This window comes from Felis catus, chromosome A2 (assembly GCF_018350175.1).
Source record: "Felis catus isolate Fca126 chromosome A2, F.catus_Fca126_mat1.0, whole genome shotgun sequence".
In the NCBI taxonomy this organism is placed as follows: domain Eukaryota; kingdom Metazoa; phylum Chordata; class Mammalia; order Carnivora; family Felidae; genus Felis; species Felis catus.
In genome coordinates this window covers 51,406,216-51,432,667 of record NC_058369.1, presented here as the reverse complement: position 1 = coordinate 51,432,667, position 26,452 = coordinate 51,406,216, and the positions used below count along the sequence as shown (strand labels likewise).

General features: G+C 47.4%; 1 protein-coding gene across 3 annotated transcripts in view; it reads right to left on the bottom strand.

Moving 5' to 3' along the window:
* Positions 1–25,848, bottom strand: part of IRAK2 (interleukin 1 receptor associated kinase 2) — a 62,553-nt gene extending 36,705 nt beyond the window's left edge. For 2 of the 3 annotated variants that reach the window (XM_003982467.6, XM_019824978.3), the window contains exons 1-2: positions 25,639–25,848; positions 17,356–17,538 (exon numbers count right to left, since the gene is read on the bottom strand). In XM_003982467.6, the coding sequence (XP_003982516.2) occupies positions 17,356–17,538; positions 25,639–25,732 (277 nt within the window). In that variant the 5' untranslated portion in view covers positions 25,733–25,848. The remainder of the gene's footprint in view (positions 1–17,355; positions 17,539–25,638) is intronic. The other variant, XM_019824979.3, reaches the window with a different exon arrangement.
* Positions 25,849–26,452: the final 604 nt, after the last annotated feature.

Sequence of the window (26,452 nt, the reverse complement as noted above, 5' to 3'; positions counted from 1 at the left end):
GAGAATAAATAAACTCAAAGAAAAAAAAAACCTTAAAAAAAATAATAAAATCTTAAAAAAAAAAAAAAGAAAGAAAAAGAAGCAGCAGAGATGAGCTGATTAGAGTTCAGGCTCTGAAATGGAAACCAGCTCTATCATGTCCCAGCTCGGTTGACCTTTCGCCTCTTTTGTGCGGACTAAGGGACACAGTGCACGTGGTCTGCTTAGCTCCAAACACGGGAACTTCATTGTTGTTGCTGTTATATTTTTTTTAATTTTTTAATGTTTTTTTAAAATTTAATTTTTGAGAGAGAAACAGAGTGTGAGCAGGGGAGGGGCAGAGAAAGAGGGAGACACAGAATCCAAAGCAGATCCCAGGCTCTGAGCTATCAGCACAGAGCCCTCCACGGGGCTCGAACGCCCGAACCATGAGTTCATGACCTGAGCCAAAGTCTGATGCTCAACCGACTCAACCATCCAGGTGCCCCTTGTTGCTATTATATTTTATTTATTTTTTTTTTAATTTTTTTTTCAACATTTATTTATTTTTGGGACAGAGAGAGACAGAGCATGAACGGGGGAGGGGCAGAGAGAGAGGGAGACACAGAATCAGAAACAGGCTCCAGGCTCTGAGCCATCAGCCCAGAGCCTGACGTGGGGCTCGAACCCACGGACCGCGAGATCGTGACCTGGCCGAAGTCGGATGCTTAGCCGACTGCGCCACCCAGGCGCCCCACTATTATATTTTAAAAATATTTAGTATAAGGAGGGTAAGATGTGAATCTTAGTTTTCATTGAACACAATTCTGAACCATTGACACTTTTCTTTTTTAGTTTTATTATATCTTTTTTATTGTGGTAAAATGCACAAGACATAAAATTTACCACCTACACCGTTTTTGAGTCCACAGTTCAGTGGCATTAAGTCCATTCACACTGCCATGGAGCCATCACCACCAGATAACTCCAGAACCTTTTCACTTTCCCAAACTGAACTCCATCCCCATTAAAAACCAACTTCCTGGGGCGCCTGGATGGCGCAGTCGGTTAAGCGTCTGACTTCAGCCAGGTCACGATCTCGCGGTCCGTGAGTTCGAGCCCCGTGTCAGGCTCTGGGCTGATGGCTCAGAGCCTGGAGCCTGTTTCCGATTCTGTGTCTCCCTCTCTCTCTGCCCCTCCCCCGTTCATGCTCTGTCTCTCTCTGTCCCCAAAAAAATAAATAAACATTGAAAAAAAAATTAAAAAAAAAAATAAAAACCAACTTCCCATCCCTCCCCACCGTCAGACCCTGGCAAGAGCATTCTATTTTCTTTCTCTAGAAACGTGACTGCTCATTTAAATTTTTTAACTTGTGTGGGTTTTCTTTTCACTTTAATAGCAACTAACTGGTTTCCTTTGACATGGAAAGGGGTTAACACACTTTTGAGTGACAGGAGAGTCTACAGACTATGTAACCAGTTTTCTATAAAATATGAAAGCATAGAATAACGAAGAAAAAAAGAACCTGAAGAATATACACAAAACAGTGAACAGTGATTATGTGAACAGTGATTATTCCTGCAATTGATAATTGCGGTTATCAATTATTTTACGTCATGGGTTTTCCGTTTATTCACACTGTAGAAATTTTCAACGATGGTCATGCATTAGTTGCACAGTAAAGTGTGTTTCCCGAGAGGGATAAAAATCCGGAAGCAAGCTAGCTACAATAATGACTGGAACTGAGTCTTCCAAGATAGAGTGAGTAGTCATCAGCCCCGGAGACCCCTCCTGACCTAGATTAGCAAACAGGCCATCTCTCTAGATTCAGATCTGACTCACTTCTATTTTTTTGCCACCCACCAAGATGTGTTCTTGATCTTTTCACTACAAGTATCCTCACCACAACCCTGGAAGTAGCAAGTAGGGAACCAGCGGTTCAAGGAGGAGAGGAGACCCGCTGGAGGGAGAAGGCAGAGGAAAGACTCACTGAAACAGGAAGGAGGGGAGGCCAGGGCCGTGGGCAGGACTCACACCCACAGCAGGGACCCCCGGGGAGAATGCACACTTCATCCCCCACCCCCTATCTGGGGTCCCCAGGCACTCAGAAAATTGTCTATGGGCCAGGCTGCACCCCCACCCCCACCTGAGGCCGAAGACCTTCTGGCCAAAATTGAGAGCCTAGAAGCAGGGGAGTCCTTTCCAGCAGCAGCCCTGCAGCCGGACACATGGAGTCACACACCTTTGCCTTATGTGACACCTCCACGTTCGTTCCACATGCCCTTGTGCAAAATGACAAAGTGAAAGATCGCCGGCTATGAATGTGAATTGGTGAGCAGAGTGGGGACAGAGCCTCCCGTTTCCCAGGTGGGTATAAAGTGAACCCTGTGCCCCTGCCCCAGGAGGAAGGGGCCACCCCATGCCACTTGGAGTCCTCATCGCCTCTGCCCTCCCCTCTCTGGCCTGGCGCCTCTCCCAGGATCCTCCCGCCACACACTGCCCCGAGGCGGGGGCTCCTGTGCTCCTCAAAGGGCCACCATGGTGGTATCTCAGGACATCTGTGTATGAGGCAGAAGGGCAGTGGGGGCTCCTCTCACGAGGCCCGCTACAGCCTGGTCCCAGCTCCCCTCGCAATGAAGCTGGTGAAGGGGACCCGAGACTGCGACTTCCTGCAGACGCCAGGCCACAACAGGAGGTGTTCCCGAGCTACACTGCCTTCCTGAAGGTCCTACCTGCACCCTGAGCTGTCTGTGGCCCCAGAAAAAAACAGCACCTTCCCCTGTCTGAGGCCCCGGCTGAGCCTTGGTTTCCTCATCATCAAATGGAGGGGCGGGTGGGGAGGGTGAACATCCTGGCCTGACCTCACTGCAGCGTCCTATTGCTGGGGACTTCATCGTTTCTCTGACTGCTCAAATCTTTGCCTCTCTGTCAGGACATAGCTGACAGGAGCATTGAGGCCACCAGCCCATCTGTGGCTGACCTCTTTGGCCTCCACCCATGTGGGAAATAAAGGCTTCATTATGTTTTCATCCTAAGGAGACTTCAGCCTTCCTCTTTGTTTTTCTTATTCTTTTACAGTGACATGCAGTGGCCTACAGCTGGCACCCTGGGTCACATGTCAGCACTCGGGAGTGGGGGTCCCCACACGGAGAGGGGAGAACTGTCCTGTGACATCAGCAGGGTCTACCTGCCAGCACATTCCTGGCCGACACCCACCCTTCCACCCAGTCAACCTTCAAAGGCCACAGCCAGCCACAGAGGTCAGCTGACAGAGCTCCACGTCAGGCCCACAGTGACAGATGGATGACAAATTTCAGTTTCCTATGAACCCCTGTCTCAGCGTGCTTTCAGATGTATTTTAGGTACTGACAATAAATAAGATGTATAAACATTAAACATCTCCAGTTCTCTTCTTGAGCTGCCGGTGCCTGATCTGAGTCGTCGGAAGCTATGCCGTGGGCCTTTGCGAGCCTCCTTTCCCACCTTCAAAACGAGAAGAAGGAGAAAATGTGGCTCTCTACCCTTAATGCCTATAGGAACCTGATCTCTGAGAGCCAGGCAGATACGACACCCACTCTTTCAGGCTGAGACACCTGAGTGCTGTTGAGGTTAAAATAGACCATCAATGACAGGGCAGGGCAAAGGAAGCCAAAGCATTCACGACAAAGGGTTGTGACAAACTTGAAATCTCACCACAAGTTTCCTGTCTGCCAAGGCCAAGACTGGAAACAAACTGGTTATAGCATTTCTATGACTGATGTATAGGCACAGCCTCACGCTCTTCTCCCCTGGGATTATATTCTCAAAATGATTCTACACATGTGAAGTTGGTTCTGCAGCATGATGAGATCCAAAAATACAAATTGTATTTTTGGGCGCCTGGGTGGCTCAGTCAGTTGAGCATCCAACTCTTGATTTCGGCTCATGGGACCCACATCAAGCTCCATGCTGAGTATGGAGCCTGCCTAAGATTCTCTCTCCCTCAGGGCCCCTGGGTGGCTCAGTTGGTTAAGCGTCCAACTTCAGCAAAGGTCATGATCTCGTGTTTCGTGAGTTCAAGCCCCACATCGGGCTCTGTGCTGACAACTCAGAGCCTGGAGCCTGTTTCAGATTCTATCTCCCTCTCTCTCTGCCCTTTCCCCACTTGTTCTCTCTCTCTCTCTCTCTCTCTCTCTCTCTCTCTCTCTCTCTCTCAAAAATAAAAATTAAACAAACAAAACTTAAAGAAAAAAGAACATAAAAAAAGATTCTCTCTCCCTCTTCTTCTGCCTCCCCCCCCCATCTCCCTCCCTCATACACACATGTGTTCTCTCTCTCAAAAAAACAAAAAAAAAGAACAAAAATATAAACTGTGATCAAAGAGTAGAACAGAGACTAAGCGTGGGGAAGCTTCCATTTGTTTCCAGATCCAGCCTCTACAATTCCCACCTGTGTGCCGAGGGCAACTCTCTCAACCCTGAACATCATTTGCATCTATCTGTGGAATCAGAGTAATTATAACCCTCCTGTCCCAGGATTACCCCAGTGGGACAGGATATGTAAAGCAGCCAGCCCAAGGTCAGGGACAGGGCACAAACTGCTTCAATGACCATCCTCTGCCCTCTCTCCCCGCCCAAAAGGCACAGAGAAAGAACCTCTGGTTCTCAGCTTAGGGTCTCTGAAGGAAGCATATGGGGTGAATGGCTATTGGCAACATTTTCAGTCCTCTAATGGAAACCGTGACTCTCAGCAGGCAGTGGCATGGTCTCGAAAGGCCCAGTGGCTGTGGGGCATCAGAGCCTGGATGTATCTGAAGGTTCCCCAGGTAAAGCTGAGAGAACCACTGGCTTAACCCAGAGGGATGAGGGTTGAGTTTCAGGCACCAGGGGACAGGGACAGGGGAGCCAAAGCATTTTTCTGTGTCCCCTTCATGGAGCCAAATAGTGAGCTTACAGCGTTTGGCATGCTTCCCACCAGACGCAGTCAGGCTCACTGGCGAGGTGACCTGTTTCATGTGACAAATGAGAGGCCCTGTACCCTCACTCCCACGGAGTAGCTGTGAGGATGAAACACGCAATGGCTCAACAGATATAAGCTATTATTCTTATTTACTATGGTTATTATCACTATCCCCAACCCAAGGTCAGGCTTTGTCTTAAGGGCTTTCCCATACACATGACCTACTTTAATATATATATGTATATGTATATGTATATGTATATGTATATGTATATGTATATGTATACGTATATATATAAGTAATCTCTACACCCAGTGTGGGGCTCAAACTTACAGCCCCAAGATCAAGAGTCACATGCTCTTCCAACTGAGCCAGCCAGGCGCCCCTATGCATGGCCTATTTAACAGCTCTGGGGAGCAGGTTCAACTGCTCTCTCTGTTTTATATATTCAAAAAAGCAAAACCCAGAATAGTCATCTTATGTCTGTTTCACTTATTTATGACCCACTTCCTTCAAGTGAAAGGCTGATGCATGTTGAACCCTTGGGAGAGGGGCCTGGGGTTTCCCCCGCAGCTGCTCAAGGACACTGAATACTGTAGCAAACCCAGGAGCCGAACGCTCGAGCAGAGGGGACTGTGCCAACAAGGTCTTTCCTCAGTGAGCACAATCTGGAAATCCCTCCCTCCCTTCACAGCTCTCGAGATACACAGTGATGTAATATTTGTATGTGTGTTTTCACACTTCAGCTGACTCATGTGGCTGAAATGTAGCCTTCTAGCACAAATAAAAGTGATTCAGCCATAACTAAAGAATCCTGGTGCCAGCTGGCATTATCAGTGACAAACATAGCTTTCTGGATCTTCCTTTTTCCTTCCCCTTTTCATCTCTGGACTGGACCCTCCTGGATATCCAAAGTCCAACACACACACACACACACACACACACACACACACACACACACACACCACTCAACTCCCAATTCAAGCTAGACACAAAATTAGGCAAATCTGAGAGAATGACCTCCTAATCAGCCTTCCTAATTGCTCTGTCTCTGGTTTTCCATTGACCTGTACTCCACCAGCTGCTAAAATGATTTACCCCACATTCATTCATTCATTTATTCATTCATTGTGTTAGGGACTGGGGATGCCATCCATTATCAAAACTGACATAATCCCAACATCAAGCTAGTTAAATAAGAGATTTCTGATTATAAGCTGGGAGAAGTTCTGCGCTGAAAACAAACTTGAGAGAGGGGAGGGTACCTGACAGACTTACTTACATGGGGTGGCCTTGGAAGGCTTCTGTGGGCAGATACTATTTAAGGAGAGACTCAAAAGATGAGAAAGATTAGCCCCGGGAAGCATGCAAAGAGCTGGGGAGGGACCAGCATTCTGAGGAGAACATATTCTGAGGTCCGGAGGCAGAAAACCGCCCAGTGTATCTCCTCAAATGAAGGATGACCCTAGTGGCTGAGCTAAATGAATGAAGGAGAAGGTGGCACAGATGAAGTGACAGAGCTGGGCAAGGGTTAGATCGCGTAGGCCATGGTTAGGTAGAACCTCATCATAAATCCCCATGAACTGAGGAAACCTATAGGCGAGACACTGCTGACCAAACAGTCCTTTGCTTCCTCTCAAACCCAGCCTCCCTTGCTGGGGCCACGTGACCAGTTCTGGCCAATGGATTTTAACTGGAAATGCTATCATCACTTTCTGGAGAAAGCCATTAAGAGCCAGTGAGCCTCTTTCAGCCCTCTCTTCCCCGGCCACGCTGCCCCTGGGAGCTATGTGTTCCACAGGACAAAGCCAGCTACAAAAATGCAGGAGGCAGCACTGGACATTAAGGAATCAATCTTTGTTGTGTTGAACAACTGAGATTTCAGGGTTTATCTGGGACTGCAACATAGCCTAGCCTATCCCGGTTAGGGGATGATCTCAAAGTGTTCGAAACTTGCAACCCAGGGAAGCCTACTTCCAAGAGCAGGAGTTCAGTAAATGGCCGTTCCTTTCATACCAGCTCTTACCTTTCCTCTCTAAAAATTTTGGGACTGGGGGCGCCTGGGTGGCTCAACCGGTTAAGCATCCGACTTTGGTTCAGGTCATGATCTCATGGTTCGTGAGTTCAAGCCCCTCGCAGGGGTTGCTGCTGTCAGGGCAGAGCCCACTTCGATCCTCTCTGTCGATCCTCTCTCTCTCTCTCTCTGTCCCTCCCCCACTCACTGTGGTCTCTCTGTCTCAAAGATAAACAATTGGGAATTGCTTTAGATGCATTGCATAGACCCTCTGTTCATTCTCACACAACTCCCAAAAAAAACCCACAGTGATTAAAGCCTTGCTTTATTCCAGTGGAATAGCTAGTGTGTGGAAGGAAAGTCAGATGATCTGTCCTGAGCCACACAGCAGTAACTTTTTAAAAACCTCACCAACTCTTTTGTTTTGAAGTTTCCTAGTTTACAAGAAAAATAGACAGGGCAATGTGTGTACCTGTTTTTCGGAGGGGGAAAGTGAGACCTGATACCTACCATCTAGTGACCTACCCCAGTAGGGTGTAAGGGTGTAAGTCCCCATCCCAGCCCATTATTTATGAGCAATGTGGCTCTGGGCATGTTAGTCAATCTCTGAGCCTCAGTTTCCACATCTATAAAATGGGGATAATAAGATTTGTGAGAGAAGATGCCTGCCTGGCACATATTAGGTGCAAAATACAAGTTACAACTAGTACCCAGATGGGCAGACTCCAGGTCTGGGGGAATCCTGGCCAAACACAGTGCCAACCTCCAGGGGCAATTCTCCAGTGACCCTGAATCCTATCCATGTTTTTTTTTATTCCCTAGCAGTTGGAAACGGGCGGATCCTGGGAAGCCTTCCAAGAGAGCAAATGCAGGAGCCCCTTCCGGCCCTTGCAACAGCCCGGGCTCTTTTGGAAAGAAAGAGATCATTCTCTTCTGTTTCCTTTTAAACAGCAGCCAAAAATTCCCCATTCAATGAGAGCCCAGCTCCAGGAAGGAAATGACTTTGGCTGAGATGCCAAACCAAAAGTTAGAAATTGTCAAGGTTGCACAACCAAAACAAAACGTGAAAATTGCAAAAGTCACAAGAAAACTCCGAGAAGACGGTGGCAGCAGGAGGAATGATTCCAGAAGCTTCTTGCTCTCCCACTCAGATTCTCACACCCGGAACCTCACAAACACCTATTCCACATAGCGGACAGAACAATGGGCACACCCCAGGGACAAGCCCTCCAAAATCTTCCCTTTGCCCCTGAGGAAGCCGACCCTTGACTATGGCCTGTGAGGCCTTGAGTGGCCTGACCCTGCCCCCTGCGCCTTCTGTAGGCTCAGCCCACCCACACTCACATGTCCTTTAGCTGAGACCTCCACGGCCTCTCTGAGTCCTCAAACATCACTCCTTCCCATCTCCAGGCCTTTGCACGTGCTGTGCCCTCTGCCTAGAAATGCTTGCGAGGTCCCTCACTCACTAGGTCCACTTAGCCTTCGAATGGAAGCTCAGTTTTCACTTCCTCAGGGAAGCTTGCCCTGATGAGATCAAATCCTGCCCTCTTTCATGCTATCACCCCACATGCACTTCCCCAAGCACTCACACTGCGGTTGGTTATGGTCTCTGTGTCATCATCCTGTTAGTATTTGTCTCCCACACTAGACTGCAGGCTCCTTGAGGCCTGGGACCGTGTCTGTATTTTCATTGCTGTGTCCCTAGTGCCTGACATATTGTAGCCACTTGATAAATATTTCTTTAGTTCATTACTGACCCCTGCCCAGCTTCCACGTACCTAACTCTCTATGAGGAGGAATGAGGGTGAATTTTATCTCACGGGCTAGGCACAGCTGGTTTCCAGCCTCTTTCCTCAGAGCTAGAGCCATCTGGTCCTCGCCATCAACAGGCTCAGCTCCTAGGCCTGCCTTTGGTGGCATTTAACCAGCTGTAGAGCTCAGCAGTGATGACAGCCGATCCGTCTTTGGCTGGAAGTCACAGCTCCAATACGTTGGCCTCTGTCAAAGTATTCCAGTTCCTATGCACCCAAGATGCTAGAACTTGGGCTCTGGAGCCTGGCTTACAGTCCCCTCCCAAGGCTCAGAGTCTGGAAAAGTCCCTCTGAGGAGTAGGATCTTCATGTTTTGAGCCCCAGGGTGATGGTCAGCCCTGGCCCCCTGGGACAGACTCTTCTGATGCTGAATGCAGCCTGACCATAAAAGTCTGCTCCTGATCCCCTGGTCTCTCCATCATGAGGCCTCTCTGAAATGTCTGGCAATTTCACCATGGTCGCCATTCTTTAGAGCAGTGATTCCCACAGTGTGTTGGTTCTGTGGGATTATTTCCAAGTATCACATCAAAAGGGGTCCCATGATCAAATATAAATGGAAACATGGCCTAAGCAGGTCTTGGCTACAGGACTTATCAAAGCCTTAATATGATGGTTTACATTGTGAATCTCCAAAGGTAGGGGCCACTGATAAAGCATACAGCATTGCCCAAGTTTAGTTATTCATGAGCTTTTGGTTTGCAGCAGGGGTATCTGGCTGGAGTACTCTTCTGAGACCCATGCTTTGGGAAAGGCTACTCTAGACTATGATTCACCCTGCAGATGCCCTATGCACACAGTACTTTCCCCATCACAGACATCTATCAACCAGGACACACAGACAGCATTCCCCTGCCTGTCCTGACCCTGAGATTAGGGTTTCACCCAAGAGCCAGCTCTTCCCTGTGGGCTTACCAGAGCCTGGGGCTATAACAACATCCATGGAGGACTACTTACAACTGGTCTTCACCCAAAGTTGGGAGGTGAAAGTGGACAGAACAGGGTAAGAAAGGGCAAGAAAATGGGCAATTCCATCTCACAAAGTGGGGAATCAATAGGCATTGCCTAGAGCTGACCAAGAAAGAACCAGAAATGTAAGGATGTTCTTTAAATGCTACAAAAGCAATATACTGAGGAACTAAAAATTGTGACATAAATGTATTAGAAAGGGAGAGAAGTGGGGCGCCTGGCTCAGTCAGTTGGGTGTGCGACTTCGGCTCAGGTCATGATCTTGCAGTTGGTGGGTTTGAGCCCGTGCCGGGCTCTGTGCTGACAGCTCAGAGCCTGGAGCCTGCTTCAAATTCTGTGTCTCCTCCTCTGTCTGACCCTCCCATGCTCATACTCTGTCTCTCAATAATAAGTACACATTGAAAAAAAAAATTTTTTTCAAAGGGAGAGAAGTTATGTGTAAGCCAAATCTTCTTCTAGGAAATTAGTGGATAATATTTAAATTAATAAATATGAAAAGGACAAAAAATAAACTTTGTATGATGGATTAAAAAAAAAGTTTGTGGGGCACCTGGGTGGCCCAACTGGTTAGGGGTCCGACTCTTGATTTCAGCTCAGGTCATGATCTCACAGTTTTGAGATCAAGTTCTGCATCAGGCTCTGCACTGACAGCGTGGAGCCTGCTTGGGATTCTCTCTCTCTCTCTCTCTCTCTCTCTCTCTCTCTCTCTCTCCATCTCTTTCTCTGCCTTCCCCCACTTGTTCTCTCTCTATTCTCTCTCTCTCTCAATAAATAAACTTTTTTTAAGTTTATATGCTGAATTAAAAAAAAAAAAGTTTAGGGGTACCTGGCTGGCTCAGGTGGTAGAATGTGCTACTGCTACTCTTGATCTTGGGGTTTTAAGTTCGAGCCCCATGTTGTTGTGGAAATTACTTAAAAATAAATTCTTTTTTTAAAAGTTTGCATGCTGCATTTAAAAAAAATAAAATAAAGTTTGTATGTTGCATTTAAAAATAAATATGAGAGGGGCCTCTGGGTAGCTCAGTAGGTAAAGCATCCAACTCTTGGTCTCGGCTTAGGTCGTGATCTCACAGTTCTTGAGTTCAAGCCCTGCATCAGGATCTGTGTGGACAGTGCAGAGCCTGCCTGGAATTCTCTCTCCCTCTCTCTGTGCCCCTTCCCTGCTTGTGTGCCCACACTCTCTTTCTCTCAAAATAAATAAAGAAAACTTAAAAAATTAGGGGCAACTGGGTGGCTCAGTTGGTTAAACATCTGGCTTTAGCTCAGATTATGACCTCGTAGTTCATGAGTTTGAGCCCTGCGTCAGGCTCCGTGCTGACAGCTCAGAGCCTGGAGCCTGCTTCGGATTCTGTGTCTCCCTCTCTCTCTGCCCCTCCTCTGCTTGCACTGTCTTTCTCCCTCTCTCAAAAATAAACATTAAAAAAATGTTTTAATTAAAAAAATAAAAATAAAAATAAATATGAAAGGGTCAGTATAAACACATTATTTAGAGACAGTACTAATAAGGCAGAGAATGCCCATTCCCCTTGTCTTCACACATTCTAGAAGTTTTAGCTAGACATATGATTGCCTGGCTAAAAACTACACTTCCCAGACCAACAGGAAGCGGGCTGTGCAAGCCAAGTGGCCCTCCCTAAGGGCAGACCTTTCTCACTTCCCACTTCAGATGAGGCCACAGGGAATAATGAACAGGGAAGCTCCCCCCAGTGCCTGCCCCCATCCCTCCCCCCTTTGTAAAACATAGACCCAGACCCCACCCCTGGAGTTTCTGAATCCGAAGATGAGGTGAGACCCCAGAATTTGCATTCCTAACAAGGTCAAGGTGATGCTGATGCCTGGAGGTCTGGCGCACTGAGAACCCCTGATCTACCAAGAAGAACAAGGGGTGCAGATGAATCAAGCCAAAAACGTATTTCCCTTGGCTGGGTTGGACCTTTACACCTGCTGCTCTGCCAGATGTCTACTGCTACAGATCAGTGACCACAGCATGTTTCTCATTTCAAACGGGACAGTTGTGAGCGTGGCTCCCTGTGCAGATACCACCACTGGGCTCTGAGTGTGCTGGGGGAAGGGGAGAAGGTAACTTCTCTTTGGTGGAGAGGTTCTGGACCACTGGGGGCTGATCCCGAAGACTACACATCACCCACAGATCCTGGGCCTTGAGCTAAAGGAAGAAACTGATTAGGGCCTCAGGGCTGTCTCTCTTGGGGAAGGGGTGAGCACGTTTTAGTTGTGGGAAGACAGGTATAAATGGATATTTGGGTAGCCCAAAGGGGAAAATTCTAGGGAGACTGCTGACCCTCCAATATTTATTCCCTCCTCCTCTAGAGTAATAGAAGCTTTAGTTATGCACACAACCTCCCAGCTACAGATTACATTCCCCAAGTCTCCCCTGCAACTAGGTGCTATCATGTGACTAGGTCCTGGCCGACAGCCTGGGTGGCAAGTTAGGCGTGCACCTTATTTGAGTACTGGAGTCTGCCCTTAGTAACAGCAGTGAGCCAGAAATGTTAATACAGACAACCACCAAGAGATGGCTCAGAGAATAAAAAGGGGTTGACGCTGGAAAACAAATTTGCTAGAGGAATGGGCAGTTGGGTGGTAAGCCTTCTGTACTAATGTATTCTAATTCTTTTTTTAAGGCATTTTTTAAAATGTTTATTTATTTTTTGAGAGGGAGGGGAGGGGTAGAGAGACTAGGGGACAGAGGATCCAAAGCAGGCTCCATGCTGACATCAGACAGCCCAATGTGGGGCTTGAACTCACGAACCATGAGATCAGGACCTGAACAGAAGCTGGATGCTTCAGTTGGAGGAACCCAGGTGCCTCTATTCTAATTCTTATCACATTTAATGTTAGGAGTTTGGCAAATAGAATAACAACAGTCTTGGCAATGAAGGTGGAGAAAATATCAAGGGACAGAGACCCACAGACCCAGGTCTCTACACAGAATAGCAACCACCCACAGTACTTGATTTCAAGAGACTAGATGCAATGTGGCCCCCGGGGGACCCCACACACTGCCCTTCAGTTCAGATACAATCTTCAGAAGGCCTCTGTTAAATACAAATATAGCACCTGGAGATACAAATACAAATATAGTCTCTAAGGAAGCCAATTTACACCTAGGACCTCTGGTGTGTGCGGTTTCCAAGCATGCTTCTATCACATCTATTCTAGAGGCCCTTTAAGAAGTGTTAGGCAGACATCAGGTTCTCAAACTGCCGGAAGCAGCTGATCAAATTCATAAGCAATCTTCCTCAAGCAAATGCAAAATAAGGTTTAACTAAGTTCTGATTAGGGAAGGGGAAATGGCTTTGACTAGTCAGAATACAGAAACTTAAAACGCTTCACACATATAGAATATGCCCTCTATATTTACCTCCAAAAAGGGGCAGAGATTTATGGCACTTTTTTAAACTAATGACAAAAATAGAAAGGGGAAGTGTCCTGCCTGAGGACGTAAAACAATAGTAAAAACACAACCAGACTGTCAGAAGAACATCGAGGGGATTTGTGGATGTGGAAACAAGTGTTAGTCTCTCTTCCTCAGGGGCTAAGGGGGAGAGAGGAGAGGTTTGAGGGGCAAAGGTAGATTCCCACAGTCCTGACAGGTTGAGGGCAGCTGGACCAGGAAAGCGGGGATCCGAGTACAATTCTAAACAGAAGAGAGGCTGACAGAAAAAATATCACTGTTGCCTGGAAGCCCAAATGCTGTGTTCAGTGAAGTTTCCGTGAGAAATGCTAAGCATGAGGGCGTTGGATCCAGACACGCCTGGGTGTGACCTCCATCTGTACCCACGACCAGAATTATGCCCCTGGGGGAGTCACTGAGCCATTCTTGGCCTCAGTCTCCTTAGGTGGAGAAGGGGCTCCTTAGAGCACCCACCTCAAGGGGCTTTGGGGAGGAGGCAAGCAGGCAGCTCAGGGCTCAGTCAGTAGTTAGCTTAAAGTGTCGTGCCGCAATGAGTGGCTTCTTTAAATCTGGCACTACATTGTGTGTTGACCTCAAATCGTTAAGAACATGTTCAAGATTAGTCAACAGTCAGGTTTTGACGTCAATGGCGAGTTGATGTGTCCAACCAGAGGCCTGTCTCAATGCCTGGTACTTGTCTGCTTCTGGGGCTCAGGACATCCCGGTAGTGTTTCAGCCGCTCAGCAGAGACGAAACCAGGGTGTCGTGCGGGCCCCAACCCACTGGCCCCCTCCCCGAAGTGGGCTAGGCCGGAGAAGCCCAGGCCGCTAGATTCTGACTGCATTTGACCCAGTGGCATTTCCCCTCACCTCCAGCGGCCCCTTCCCTCCTTGCCTCTTTTCCAACCCGTTAAGAGTTTACCATTAAATCTCTCAAAAGGTGAAAAATATTTGAGGACATAGTCAGTGCTAATCATATCTCCATATCCACCACGTGCCAGGCTCTGGGGACACAGAGAAGCCAGAGCCAGGGTCTGCGCATGGCTAAACAGGGCAGGCGTCGGTCACACCAACCAACAAGGTCTGAGGGACAATGGGGGCCATGGCACCACAAGTGTCCAGAGGGGGCTCAGACGGCATCCAGCCCACCCCCACTGGACAAAGGCAGGACTAAGGCCCAGGGAAAGGGAGGACCTGCCCATGTAACAATAGGGCTTAGCCACACTGCCTGACCACCTTCCTGTAAAACCACAGCCACCCCCGGCTGACCCGGATGAGGACCTGGCCTTGGGGATGTGAGGGTAAGGATGCTGTCTGACTGGACTTAAGGGAACCCTTTCAGGACAGAAGGGCTGGCAGGGTAGGGAGGGGTTTCAGGAAGTTCCCAAAAGCTTGGGGAGTCTGGGGGCTGAGCAGACCACCCCTCCCCAGTCTGAGGAAGATGGTGAGCTGGGGGAGGCTGGCCAGACAGGGGCAGAGGCTGCAGAAGTTTGGGGGTGGCCATGTTTTGAGATGTGCCCATTCTTGATTCAGAGATTACGCTGCTAGGGCCTGGAGGCAGGGAACAGGCTGAGTCCCACACTGGTGTGTCACTGCTTGCTGTGTAAGCAGGATCTTCCCCACAACCTGCCCCAGGCAGAGAATCCTGCCAGCAGAGGAACGGTCCTTCATCTAATAAGATCTGGTGGGTGTGCGGAAGGCCTGTGTCCCCGGACACCCGAAATCCTGAAGAATCACTATGTGCCTAAGGGCGAGAGATGGTCTCACTGTCCCACTAGCCTTCCCTGCCCAAGAGGTGATCTACCCCTGTGGTGTACCCGAAATCCTGCCTTGGGCTTCATCTCTAGATCCCCTCACCCGCAGGGCCACCCCAATGTCCCTTATTCTCCTGCCACCTCTGAGGGTGGAGGTTTCTAAGCCCCCATCAATCAGCTCTTTACTCTAGATCCTACCATCCCTCCTCCTGGGAAGCCCTCCATGATTCCAGAAGTCCTGAGGTGCAGTCAGGAAAGTGTTGAACGTGTGTCTATTGATTCAGCCAGCTTCTTCCCAGACCAAAAGCCCCAGACAGGACGACACCAGAGCCTACATAGGGTCTTCTGCAGGTCTCTTGTGGCTCAGAATGCACTGCTCTTGACTCCCACACCAGCTTCATGCTGGTTCCTTCAAAATCCAGTGCTCTCCCTGGGCTCTCTTACCTCAGCTCTTCACATGGCTGTCTTCTTTCCATCCCTCCAATTTCACCTTCTCCGACTTCTTAGCCTTTCATGACTAACATCTTCTAGGAGACTCTCCTGCCTGCTCACTCCAACCTATTATTTTTATTTATTTTCCTGTCCATTGATTATATCTTCATATGACTATATCCTCCATGAGGGCAAAGGACCTGTCGCTTTGCCCATCACTGTCGTCTAGAAACTAGGACAGCACCAGGCACTAGGCAGGGGCTCAGAAAGTACCTATTAAAAGACCGGCTTGTTGGGGCGCCTGGGTGGCTCAGTCGGTTAAGCATCCGACTTCAGCTCAGGTCATGATCTCGCGGTTCGTGAGTTCGAGCCCCGCGTCGGGCTCTGTGCTGACAGCTTGGAGCCTGTTTGGGATTCTGTGTCTCCCTCTCTCTCTGCCCCTCCCCCATTCATGCTCTGTCTCTCTCTGTCTCAAAAATAAATAAACGTTTAAAAAAAATAAAAATAAAAAAAAAAATAAAAGACCGGCTTGCTGCCCCACACTGTCTCTTTGGAGACATGAGAAGGGGTGGGTTCTAGATGGGAGTAGCCATGACCCTACCTGCCTTCTGCTAAGCATTGGCTGAACACAAGGCACTTGGCATAATTCTGCTTCAATTTTGCAGCATCTCTTCATGGCAGAGAACGATTATTACCTGCTAAATACGTTCCCACCACTGTTGTAATAGCGGGTAAGAGGGTAATTTGGTAATACTGATCCAGATATTTTTTTAATTTTTAAATTTTTATTTATTTTTTTAATGTTTTATTTTATTTTTGAGAGAGAGACAGACAGACAAAGTGTGAGCAGGGGAAGGGCAGAGAGAGGGGGAGACAGAATCCAAAGTAGGCTCCAGGCTCTGAGCTGTCAGCACAGAGCCCAGCATGGGGCTCGAACCCACAGACTGCGAGATCATGACCTGAGCCAAAATCAGATGCCTAACTGACTGAGCCACCCAGGCTCTCCAGTTTTTATTTTAGAGAAAGAGGGAGCACACACAAGCGGGGAAGGGGCAGAAGGAGGGAGGGAGAGAAAGAGAGAGAGAGAGAGAAAGAAACTTAAGCAGATTCCACGCTCAGTGCAGAGCCTGATGCAGGCTCAATCTTACCACCTTGAAATCATAACCTGAGCCGAAATCAAGAGTCGGATGCTTAACCAACTAAGCCACCCAGGTGCTCCAGTAATATTGGTACAAACATTAACCAAAACTTAAGGGGCACCTGGGTGGCTCAGTCAGTTGAGCATCTGACTTTGGCTTAGGTCATGATCTCATGGTTCGAGAGTGAGTTCGAGCCCTATGTCGGGCTTACTGCTGTGCTGACAGCACGGAGCCGGCTCTGGATCCTCTATCCCCATGTCTTTCTCTGCCCCTCCCCCGCTTGTTCTATCTCTCTCTCTCTCAAAAAAAAAACATTTAAAAAATACACATAAAAATAATAAAATAAAATCATTTTAAAAACTCAAAATACAGGAGCACCTGGATGGCTCAGTCAGTGGAGTGTACAACTGACTCTTGATCTTGGAGTTGTGGGTTTGAGCCCCACGTTGGCTGTAGAGATTCCTTTAAAAATAAAATCTTTAAAAAAAAAGTAGTTGTAGATGTCACATATATGTTAGCCAATGCACAGAAAACTTCCAGTAAGGTAGGCATGACATTGTTAATAGTGGTTACCTTCTTGGGGAATTAAAACTGAGAATATAGGGTGACGACATAAATCATTTTTTACTGTAGAGTCTTTTGGATTTTTATGTATAGCTATCTTTTTAATCGTTATTTTTAAATGTACTTTTGGAATAGAGAAGCAGACTTTTAAAGGTACAGAAGAACTTATAGAAAAGTCTCTCTCCAATATCTGGTTCCCTGGCCACCCAACTGCTCTCCCAGAGGTAATTTCTTAGTTGGGTGGTAAATTCTGTCAGTTACGTTTTTTTTCTAAGGTGAAGAAAAGTTCCAAGGCCAGGGGGTGCGGCTCCTGCGGAAACCTGCTCGCGGGCGGGCGGCTGAGCGGGCCGCCTGGGATACTCACAGTTCAGAATGATCTGGGCGGCGCGGTAGAGCTGCAGGCGGCACAGAAGGTCCACCAGCTGCTGGACGGTGGCCTGCCGCATGCCCCACCACCACAGAAGCTCCCGCGTGATGCTCACGCCCTGCACCCGCTCCATCGACTTGATCTTTCGCAGCTGGGTCAGGTCTGTGATCACATATGAGGCTGGAAGGCAAGCGAGAGGCCATCTCAGCGTCAGAAAGGCAGTACTTCCACCAGAGGGTCACCAGGCTAGCGGTCTTTGTCCGCAGTAGCTTCTCACTCGCTCCCCTTCACACCTGAAATTCTACCTGTAGCTGGGGTCCACAGGCAGCCCGAGTTATAGCACTGAGTCCACCTGACACCCATGGGACTGGCACTTCGACACCTCAGTGTAAATATCAACTTCACAGCCACACAAAACTTAGGAGAGAGCCCACTGGAGGAGAGGGTCAGGGGCGACCTTGAGCTTTAGCTGCTTGTCCGTTATGGGCAAGTCACCTCACTGGTAGGAGCCTCAGTTTCCTCAACTGTAAGAGGGGGCAGGTAATAGAACTTCTCTTGCCTCCCCTCCTAGAACAGAAGCTCCATGTAGACAGGGAGTTTTATCTGTTCCGTCCACTGTTAGATCCCCAGAGCAGAGAACAGCACCTGGTACAGAGTGGGGGCAAGACCAGGACCAAGGTGAGGCAAAGGAGGCACTCAGCAGCAAAACTTAAGGCACTCAGGGGCAAAAGCTCACTCTCAGGGCTGATCTCAGAAGCTAGAGAAGTAGCTGGAAAGTAGGTGCCTCCTTAAATTTTGCCCTGGGCATCTCATTCTCCTCACCCCTAAGTCCTAGCCTTGGCAGCAAGGGAGGGGGAATAATGAATGAATGAATGAACGAATGAATGAATGAATGAACGAATGAAAGAACCAAGGAACAAATGAACCCATGGCCCAGCATCCTCATAGAACTGTTACAGGCATCAAGAAGGACCATGCATCTAGGGGCGCCTGGGTGGCTCAGTCAGTTAAGCATCCAATTTCAGCTCAGGTCACAATCTCATGGTTTATGGGTTCGAGCCCCATATCAGGCTCTGTGCTGACAGCTCAGAGCCTGGAGCCTACTTCAGATTCTGTGTCTCCCTCTCTCTCTGCCCCTCCCCCACTGGAACTCTGTCTCTCTCAAAAATAAAATAAACATTAAAAAAATTGTTTTAATAAAATAAAAAAAAAAAGAGAGCTCATGCATCTAAAAGCACATTGCCAACTCAGAAACACTACAAAATTTGCAGGTGGCTGCTGCTGGCAATACTAAACATAAAGCATTCCTGCTTTCCATTATTCATGATAAAATTAATGGTTGTTCACTAAAGAAAACTTGGGGAAAAAAGGGGAGAAAAACACCAATATAACATGTTACACAGCATCCCACTAGGGTACTTTCTCTTTCCAAAACTCTCCTCTCCCCTCCCCTCCACACAGGAGCGGTTCTAGATGCACTGTTGCTGGACTGTAAGATTTTGCATCCTGCTCTCATTTACTATCATTACACCATCAGCATTTTCCGAGTTGTTACAAACTCTTCCTAAATGGCATTTTGAATGGTTACATGTATTCCACTGAGTTTACTAAAGTGAAGGAGGCTTTTTTTGTCCTAATTAGGAATAAAATAATCACGCTTCAGTTCCAGATTTTCAGAAATCATGGAACAGGAATGCATATAAACATCAAGTTGTTCATTCATTCATTCGGCAAAACATCACTGAGCACTTCTGTGCTCCAAGCCTGTGACAAGCTGTAGAGATACCGTGGTGAATAAACCAGAAGCCCATGGAGATTTCTGTTTGAAAAATACAAACATAAGTGAACTGAGTGGGGAAGGGGAGGCGAGAGATAAAACTCAGGACTACATTAAAGGCCTCGAAGGCCGGGCTATATAGAGTTTGGACTTGATCCTAAGAGCCACAGACACTACCTACAGAAGACCTCAGAGCCAGGGAGTGACATGATCACATTGCACAATCCCCTCCCTCTGGAGGAATGGGAAAGACTGAGGCAGCCTCAATCTTTCTGCAAAGAGAAAGCCTGTTAGGGGATGGAAAGTTCTCAGTTGCAACTTTAGTCACTGGAAACCCCAGGCCAGATTCCTGGTCAGTGGGAAATGATGTCAGCAGGGTCAGGGGCTGCTTCTAGAAGCTGAGAGAAAAGAGGGGAGGGAAGAGGAAGGAACACCTCCCCCACACCTCTCCCTGCCCCCTTCCCTATGCACCCGGCTATTCACCTGTTCACCCGCACAGCGCACAGCACGCCTCGCACAGCACGCCTCGCACTCTTCAGGGGTAGTGGGAAAAACAGAAACCCTGGTGTGGTGTTCCACCACACCTTTGTGGGGTGCGCTTTCCTTACAGGCAACACAAGAGAAATAGGAACTCAGCCCTGAGGTGCCTTGCACTTTGAACATTTCCATGAAAGCACATTTGCATGAAAGTGACAATTCTTAACGCATTAACCTATCAACGTCTAACCAGGCCCTTAAAACAGGGTCAAGGCAAGATAGAGATCTTGGGGGAATGAGTCAGCACTGAGGGCCCTGCTAAGTTCCCAGCTCTTTTCTCGGCACACACAAGAAATACTTGGTCATTATTGGCTAACAGGATGAAATCAAAGTCTCTGTGATCATCCCACACTGGTCATACTTTTGCTTCTAATCTTCCAAACTTTTCTACAGATATAAAAATACATATTTATATAAGCAGGACAGGACAGGGGTGGTTCAGGGCCTAGATTTTGGATTTTAAGGCCAGAGTTCAAAATCCTATTCTGCTACTTAGGAAGGACCTTCACCTCTTCCTGTGCCTCAGTTTCCTCATCTGCAAATGAGGATAACAATAGCACCTGCCTCAGAAGCTGTTGCAAGGATCAGATTAGTCATATATACAGAGGTACTTGGGCTAATGCTTCATACATAGAAAATATGATATAAGTGTTAACTGTAATTATTAAGCCATCTACGTTCTATGAAAACCTGGTTTTGTTCTCTGTGGTTAAGACCACGTGGGACCATCCCACCGGATCTGAGTCCCTGAATCCTGCAGGAGTTCGTTCACTGATAGTAGTAAGCCTTGCCTCATGCTCAAAGCCCTCTGAAACAGATACGACATAGCCTCCTGAAATGATTCCTGGCCAGTGAGAAGTGATGTAGGGTCAAATGACCCTTGTCAGGATTAATGGGACTCCTCCATGGCTAAGAGAAGGAGAAAACACGAAAGACCCTAACATGTCCTCTAAGCATCTCAGCAACTCACTCGCATTTTGTAGATGAGGAAACAGAAGGCTCAGAGAGAGAGGCAGTCACTTGCCCAAAATCACACAGCTAAACCGGGACAAAGCAGGGCGATGCACAAAGGCTAGCACATGCAAGACTGAGCAAGATGCAGAGCAGTCCAACAAAGCAACTCCTGCCCTCGGGCCCTTTGGAAAACACCTGGGTGGGTGACGCTGTAAGAAGCCTGTCTTCCCCTAAGACAAAAAATGGATGCCACTGTAATCATAGGGAAATGAACAGCAAGCAGCCACAATGTCTCCCAACAGTTGCCAAATCCAAAGAGCACGCATATGTGGCCATGTGATTTTCTAAATCACCTGACAAAGGATCTTCCCACCCCACGTACCCCCCAGTACCACAATCTGCCCTAAGGGACTATCTTTTCTTTTCTTTTATTTTTTTTAAGTTTATTATTTATTTATTCTGAGAGACAGAAAGAAAGAGAGAGAGAGAGAGAGAGAGAGAGAGAGAGAGAGAATCCCAAGCAGGCCCTGCACAGTCAGTGCAGAGCCCATTGCGGGGCTTGAATTCACAAACCAGGAGATCATGACCTGAGCCAAAACCAAGAGTCAAATGCTTAACTGACTGAGCTACCCAAGTACCCCTCTTTTCTTTTCTAAATGACTCACAGAAGCAAAGACTCTTTAGCAATGGAAGGACAATGGCGATCACTAGTGCTGATGAAGAGGAAGACAGACAATACTGTGATCTGGCAAGGAGCAGCTAAACGGGCAACATGGCTAGCTCCCAGCCCAGCGAGCCCCATGCCAACACGGAGAGCTGGTTGACCATGGGCCAAAGCCAATTCAGTGGGGTAAAAAGTACACACCCACCCTGTCCTTGCCATTCCTACATCCTTCAGCTCATCATTTGTTCAAGTGGCTGTTGAATGTCTGCCCACTGGCCAGGTGCTGTCCTAGGCTCTAGGAATACAGGAGTGAACCAGATGGGTGAGGTCTCTGCACTCATGGTGCTTACATTCTCCAGGGAGAGAGACACATAAATAAATAAGGAATGAGGTAATATCAAAGTATGTTAAGTGGAACAGAGGAAATAAAACACAGTGGTGGTACAGAGTAACAGGGGGGCAGGGTGGGCCTCTGGAATAAGGTGAAGTATGAACTGAGACCAGAAGGGCTATGGCCCTCCAAAGATGTCAGTATTCTAAACCCCAAAACCACCTTGAGTGACAAAAGCGACTTTGCAGATGGGCTCACATTAAGGGTTCTGAGATGGGATTATCTGAATGATCGGAGTGGACCTAATGTAATCACAAGGGTCCTTACAAGGGGGAATCAGCAGTGTCTGATTCAGAGAAGATATAGTAACAGAAGCAGACGTCAGAGAGAGATTTGAAGATGCTTTGCTGTTGGCTTTGAAGGTGGAGGGAGAGGCCACGAGCCAACGTAAGCAGGCAGCCTTCTAGAAGCTGATACATTTGGGCAAGAAAATGAATTCTCCTCTAGAGCGTCCAGGAAGAATGCAACCCTGCCAACACCTTGATTTTAGGACTTGTGACCTCCAGAATTGTAACATGATAAATGTGTGTTGTTTTTAAGCCATTAAATTTGTGGTAATTCGTTACAGCGGCAAGAGGGAACTAAGCAGCCATGGTGAACACTGGGGGAGGAATGTCCCAGGCAGAGGCAACAGCAAGTACAGAGGCCCTGAGCCTGGACCAGGGAGGCCAATGTGGCTGAAAGCAGGGCAAGCAAGAGCAAGTGTGGAAGGAGAAGAGGTCAGAAGTCAGTGGGGGTCAGATTGTGACAGATCGGGAAAGCCTGGTAGAGCTCGGATTATATCCTAAATCACAATTGGAAGTCTTTGAAGACTTTGAGCAATTCTGGTGTCTCCAGGGTCTAAAAAATCAGAGGTATTCCCCAAAGAGGATGTACAGAGGGCCAACAAGTACATAAAAAGATACTCAGCATCACTAGTCATTAGAGAAATGCAAATCAAAATTACAATTACATTCACACCTGCTCAGATGGGTAGCAGTGAAAAGACAGATAATAACAAGTGTTGGGGAGGATATGGAGAAATTGGACCTTCGTACACGGGTGGAGGGACTGTAAAATAGTGCAGACAATATCAAAAACAGTTTGGCACTTCCTCAAAACGTTAAATATAAAGTTACCATATGACTCAGTAATTCCACTCCTACGTATCTACTAAGGGAAATGAAAACATATATCTACATAAAAACTTGTACACAAGTATGCACAAGAGCATTATTCAAAACAGCCAAAAAGTGGAAAGGACCCAAATGTTAACCCCATTAACTGGTGAATGGATAATAAATTGTGCAACATTATTCAGCAATAAAAAGAAATGAAGCACTGATACATGGTACAACAGAGATGAATCTTGAACACTAATGCTATATGAAAGAAGCCAATCACCAAAGACTACACGTTATATGATTCCATTTCTATGAAATGTCCAGAATAGGTAATGCCCAAAGCTGAGGAAAATGAGTGGTATGTGGTGGGAATGTTGGGGTTGACAATTAAGGGGCATAGGGTTTCTTTTGGGGGCAACGAAAATGTTCTAAGATTAACTGTCGAGATGGATATGCAACTCTCTCTCTATATTAAACACCATTGAATTATACACTTTAGATGGGTGAATTGTATGGCATATGGATTATATCTCATAAAGTGCTTTTAAAGAGCCACAGGTGTTGGGGGCACCTGGGTGGCTCAGTTGGTTAGGTGTCTGACTCTTGATCTTGGCTCAGGTCATGATCTCATGGTTTGTGAGTTCCAGCCCCACATCAGGCACTGCACTGCCAGTGAGGAGCCTACTTGGGACTCTCTCCCTCTCTGTCTGCCCCTCCCCTGCTCACTCTCTTTCTCTCAGAATAAATAAACTTTAATAAAAAAAAAGCCACAGGTGTACCTTTTAAATATCTTAGGAACAGAAGTTCCTCTGGTGTTTACAGTCAAGGCCGACATGAAAAAAAAAAAAAACCTAGAGGGAGTCTCTTATAGAAAATTTGTCCACTGCCCAGGAAACATTCAAAGTAGATAAGTCACAGGTCATTGGAACAAAGGAACAGTCTAGAAGATCAGGTGGTGTCCTGACTTTCTCAGAGGTGTCCTGACATGTTAGCATTGACTGCTTCTGGGGAGAGGACTGAGACTGAAGACCCGGAAGAAGAAAGACATTTACCTTCCTCCCCACCCCTGCTGTATTATTTACTTTTATAAACGCATGCGTCGCTTTTTCCATTAAAAATAGTTAACAAAAATACAAGCTAAAAATAAAACCTAAATCCATGCTGCTAAGGAACATTGCTTGGCAAGGAGAAATACCTGAATATTTTAAGTTAAAAAAGCATGCTATTAGAATGTACAAAATGATACAATTTTTGAAAAATGCATGCACATAAGTAAATTTATTATTATATACTAGAAGGTATAAATCACATAGCACTCTGCTAGCACATAGGAAGTAGGCAGCAAAAGTTGTTGCTGTTTATTATCATTATTATATTAGCATCCAAATAAGAATGGTTATCCCTGAGTAGTGGAATTTGAGCTAATCTTTGTTTGCCACGCTATTTTTCAATAAGCGTGTATTATTTTTGTTACTGGTTGAAAACGGGGTTTCTGAATCTGAGCACTATTGACACTTTGGACCTGATAATCCTACGTGGAGGGGGCTGTCCTGTGCATTGTAGGGTGGTTAGCAACACCCCTGGCTTTTACTCACTGCATGCCCCCAGCTGTGACAACCAAAAATGTCCAGACATGTGTTTCCGAGGGGGCAAAATCGCCTCTGGTTGAGAATCACTAGGTTAAAAGGTATATTATTTGCTCAAACTGATGGATAACAAAAACACGTTCATTTTATTACTATTCTCTCAACTGTGCATATATCATACACTCTTGTATAAATGGTACATATCATAATCTAAGTTCGAAAGAAAATACAGAGATCATTTTAGGGGAACCTAGGTGGCTAAGTCAGTTAAGTGTGAGTTCGAGCCCCGCATCCAGCACTGTGCTGACAGCTCGGAGCCTGGAGCCTGCTTCAGATTCTGTCTCCCTCTTTCTGCCCCTCCCCCACTAGGGCTCGCTCTCACTCACTCTCTCTCAAAAATGAACAAACGTTAAAAAAAATTTTTTTAAAGAAAATATAGAGATTATTTTAAAAATATAGTGGTACCAGTTACAATGACTTCAAACACAAACATAATAATTATTAATACTTCCTTATTACTTACAAGAATCTGACACTTAAGTGTCAGGTGCCTTTGCGTAATTTTCATTACTCACAAGAACCTCCAGTTTACAGATTAAGAAGCTGAGGCTCAGAGAAGTGAAGCAACTTGTCCAAAGTCACCAGCTGGGAGGAGGTGGAGCCTGGAATGCAGACCTCTGCTTGGGAATCGGAGGACCAGAGGCGCGCAGCGTCCGCCCCGCCCCGCCCCAGATGCCAGGCCCTCCTGCCTATTACCAAGCTCAAACAAACAAACAAACACACCAAGGAGTTTAGCAACCGTTTAGCAATGCCATGCCCGTGGGCAATTTACTCCATCACTCTCTCAATATGTCTCCACGTCTGTAAAAAGGTGTAAGAGAAACATGCACTTTATAGGCCCTTGTGGGAATTCAATGAGATAATCCGTGTCAGTGCCTGCATCCGGGCGGGACGCACAGTAAGCGCACAGTAATTTCTGATAGAGCTATTAGGATAAGCTTTACCGTAAACAGGAAAGTCGAGCCGGTCATTATTCAGCGACAGATGAACAACAGAAATTTTCTAAGATCGTCTAACACCTTCCAGACAATCCCGGTGGTAGTGGTGAGGAGTGGGGGGTGTCCAGATAAGGGGTGGTGGCCAGCTGAGGATACACGACGAGGCTCCGGCCCGGAACGGCCGCACAAAGAGCCCCTCGGTTCGGGACCCACTTAAACACGGGTGGGCAGGGGGCTTGGTGGCGGGGTCGCCAGGGGGAGCCCACTCACCGAACTGCATCCAGTCCCACTCGCTGAGCGTGTCCATGTTGCGGCACAGGTCGTCCAGTACCCAGGCGGGCAGCTGGTAGATGTAGCAGGACATGGCTGGGCTCCGGAGGCCGGCGGGCAGGCTCGCCGTCAACTGGGGCAGCCCCGCGGGGACCCGGGGCTTCTCTACTCCGGGGGCGGGCGGGTCCCAGCCAGCCAGCCAGCCACCTCCTCCGGGGAAGTGGGCGGGCCGGGAGCTTGGCACCACCGCCCCCAGCGGCCACTCGCGGCGCGACACCCGCCCCGCCGGCTGGACCGACTGGCGACGTGGGGCGGGAACGCGTTTAAGGACACACGAGGACTTCAGTGGCAGTCCCAGGAGGACTTCTGACTCCAGTCCCAGTGTTTTGGGCGCTCCGCCACATAGAATTCATTCAACAAATATTCTGTTAATTACCTACTATATGCCAGGCACTGTTCAAGGTATTGGAGACACAGGATTGGAGAAAATCTACAAACTTCCTTACTTTCATGGGACTTAAAACCTAGATGGTGGGAGAAGAAAACTAATGATAAGTAATAAAAGTATGTAATAAATAAGTTATGAGGTGTGTTAAAAGGTAGTAAGTGCTATTGCAGAAAAGAAAAAGGAAAGTTGGTTAAGGGAATTAGGAATTGAGAGCAAGTTAAATAGGGTAGACAAGATAGACTTTATCATAATAACGGTTAGTGTTCATTGAACAGCTACTATGTGCTAGACACTGTTCTAGGTGCTGGCAATGCCTCTGAGGAAAAAAGGACATGGGGCGTTGGGTGGCTCAGTCGGTTAAGTGAC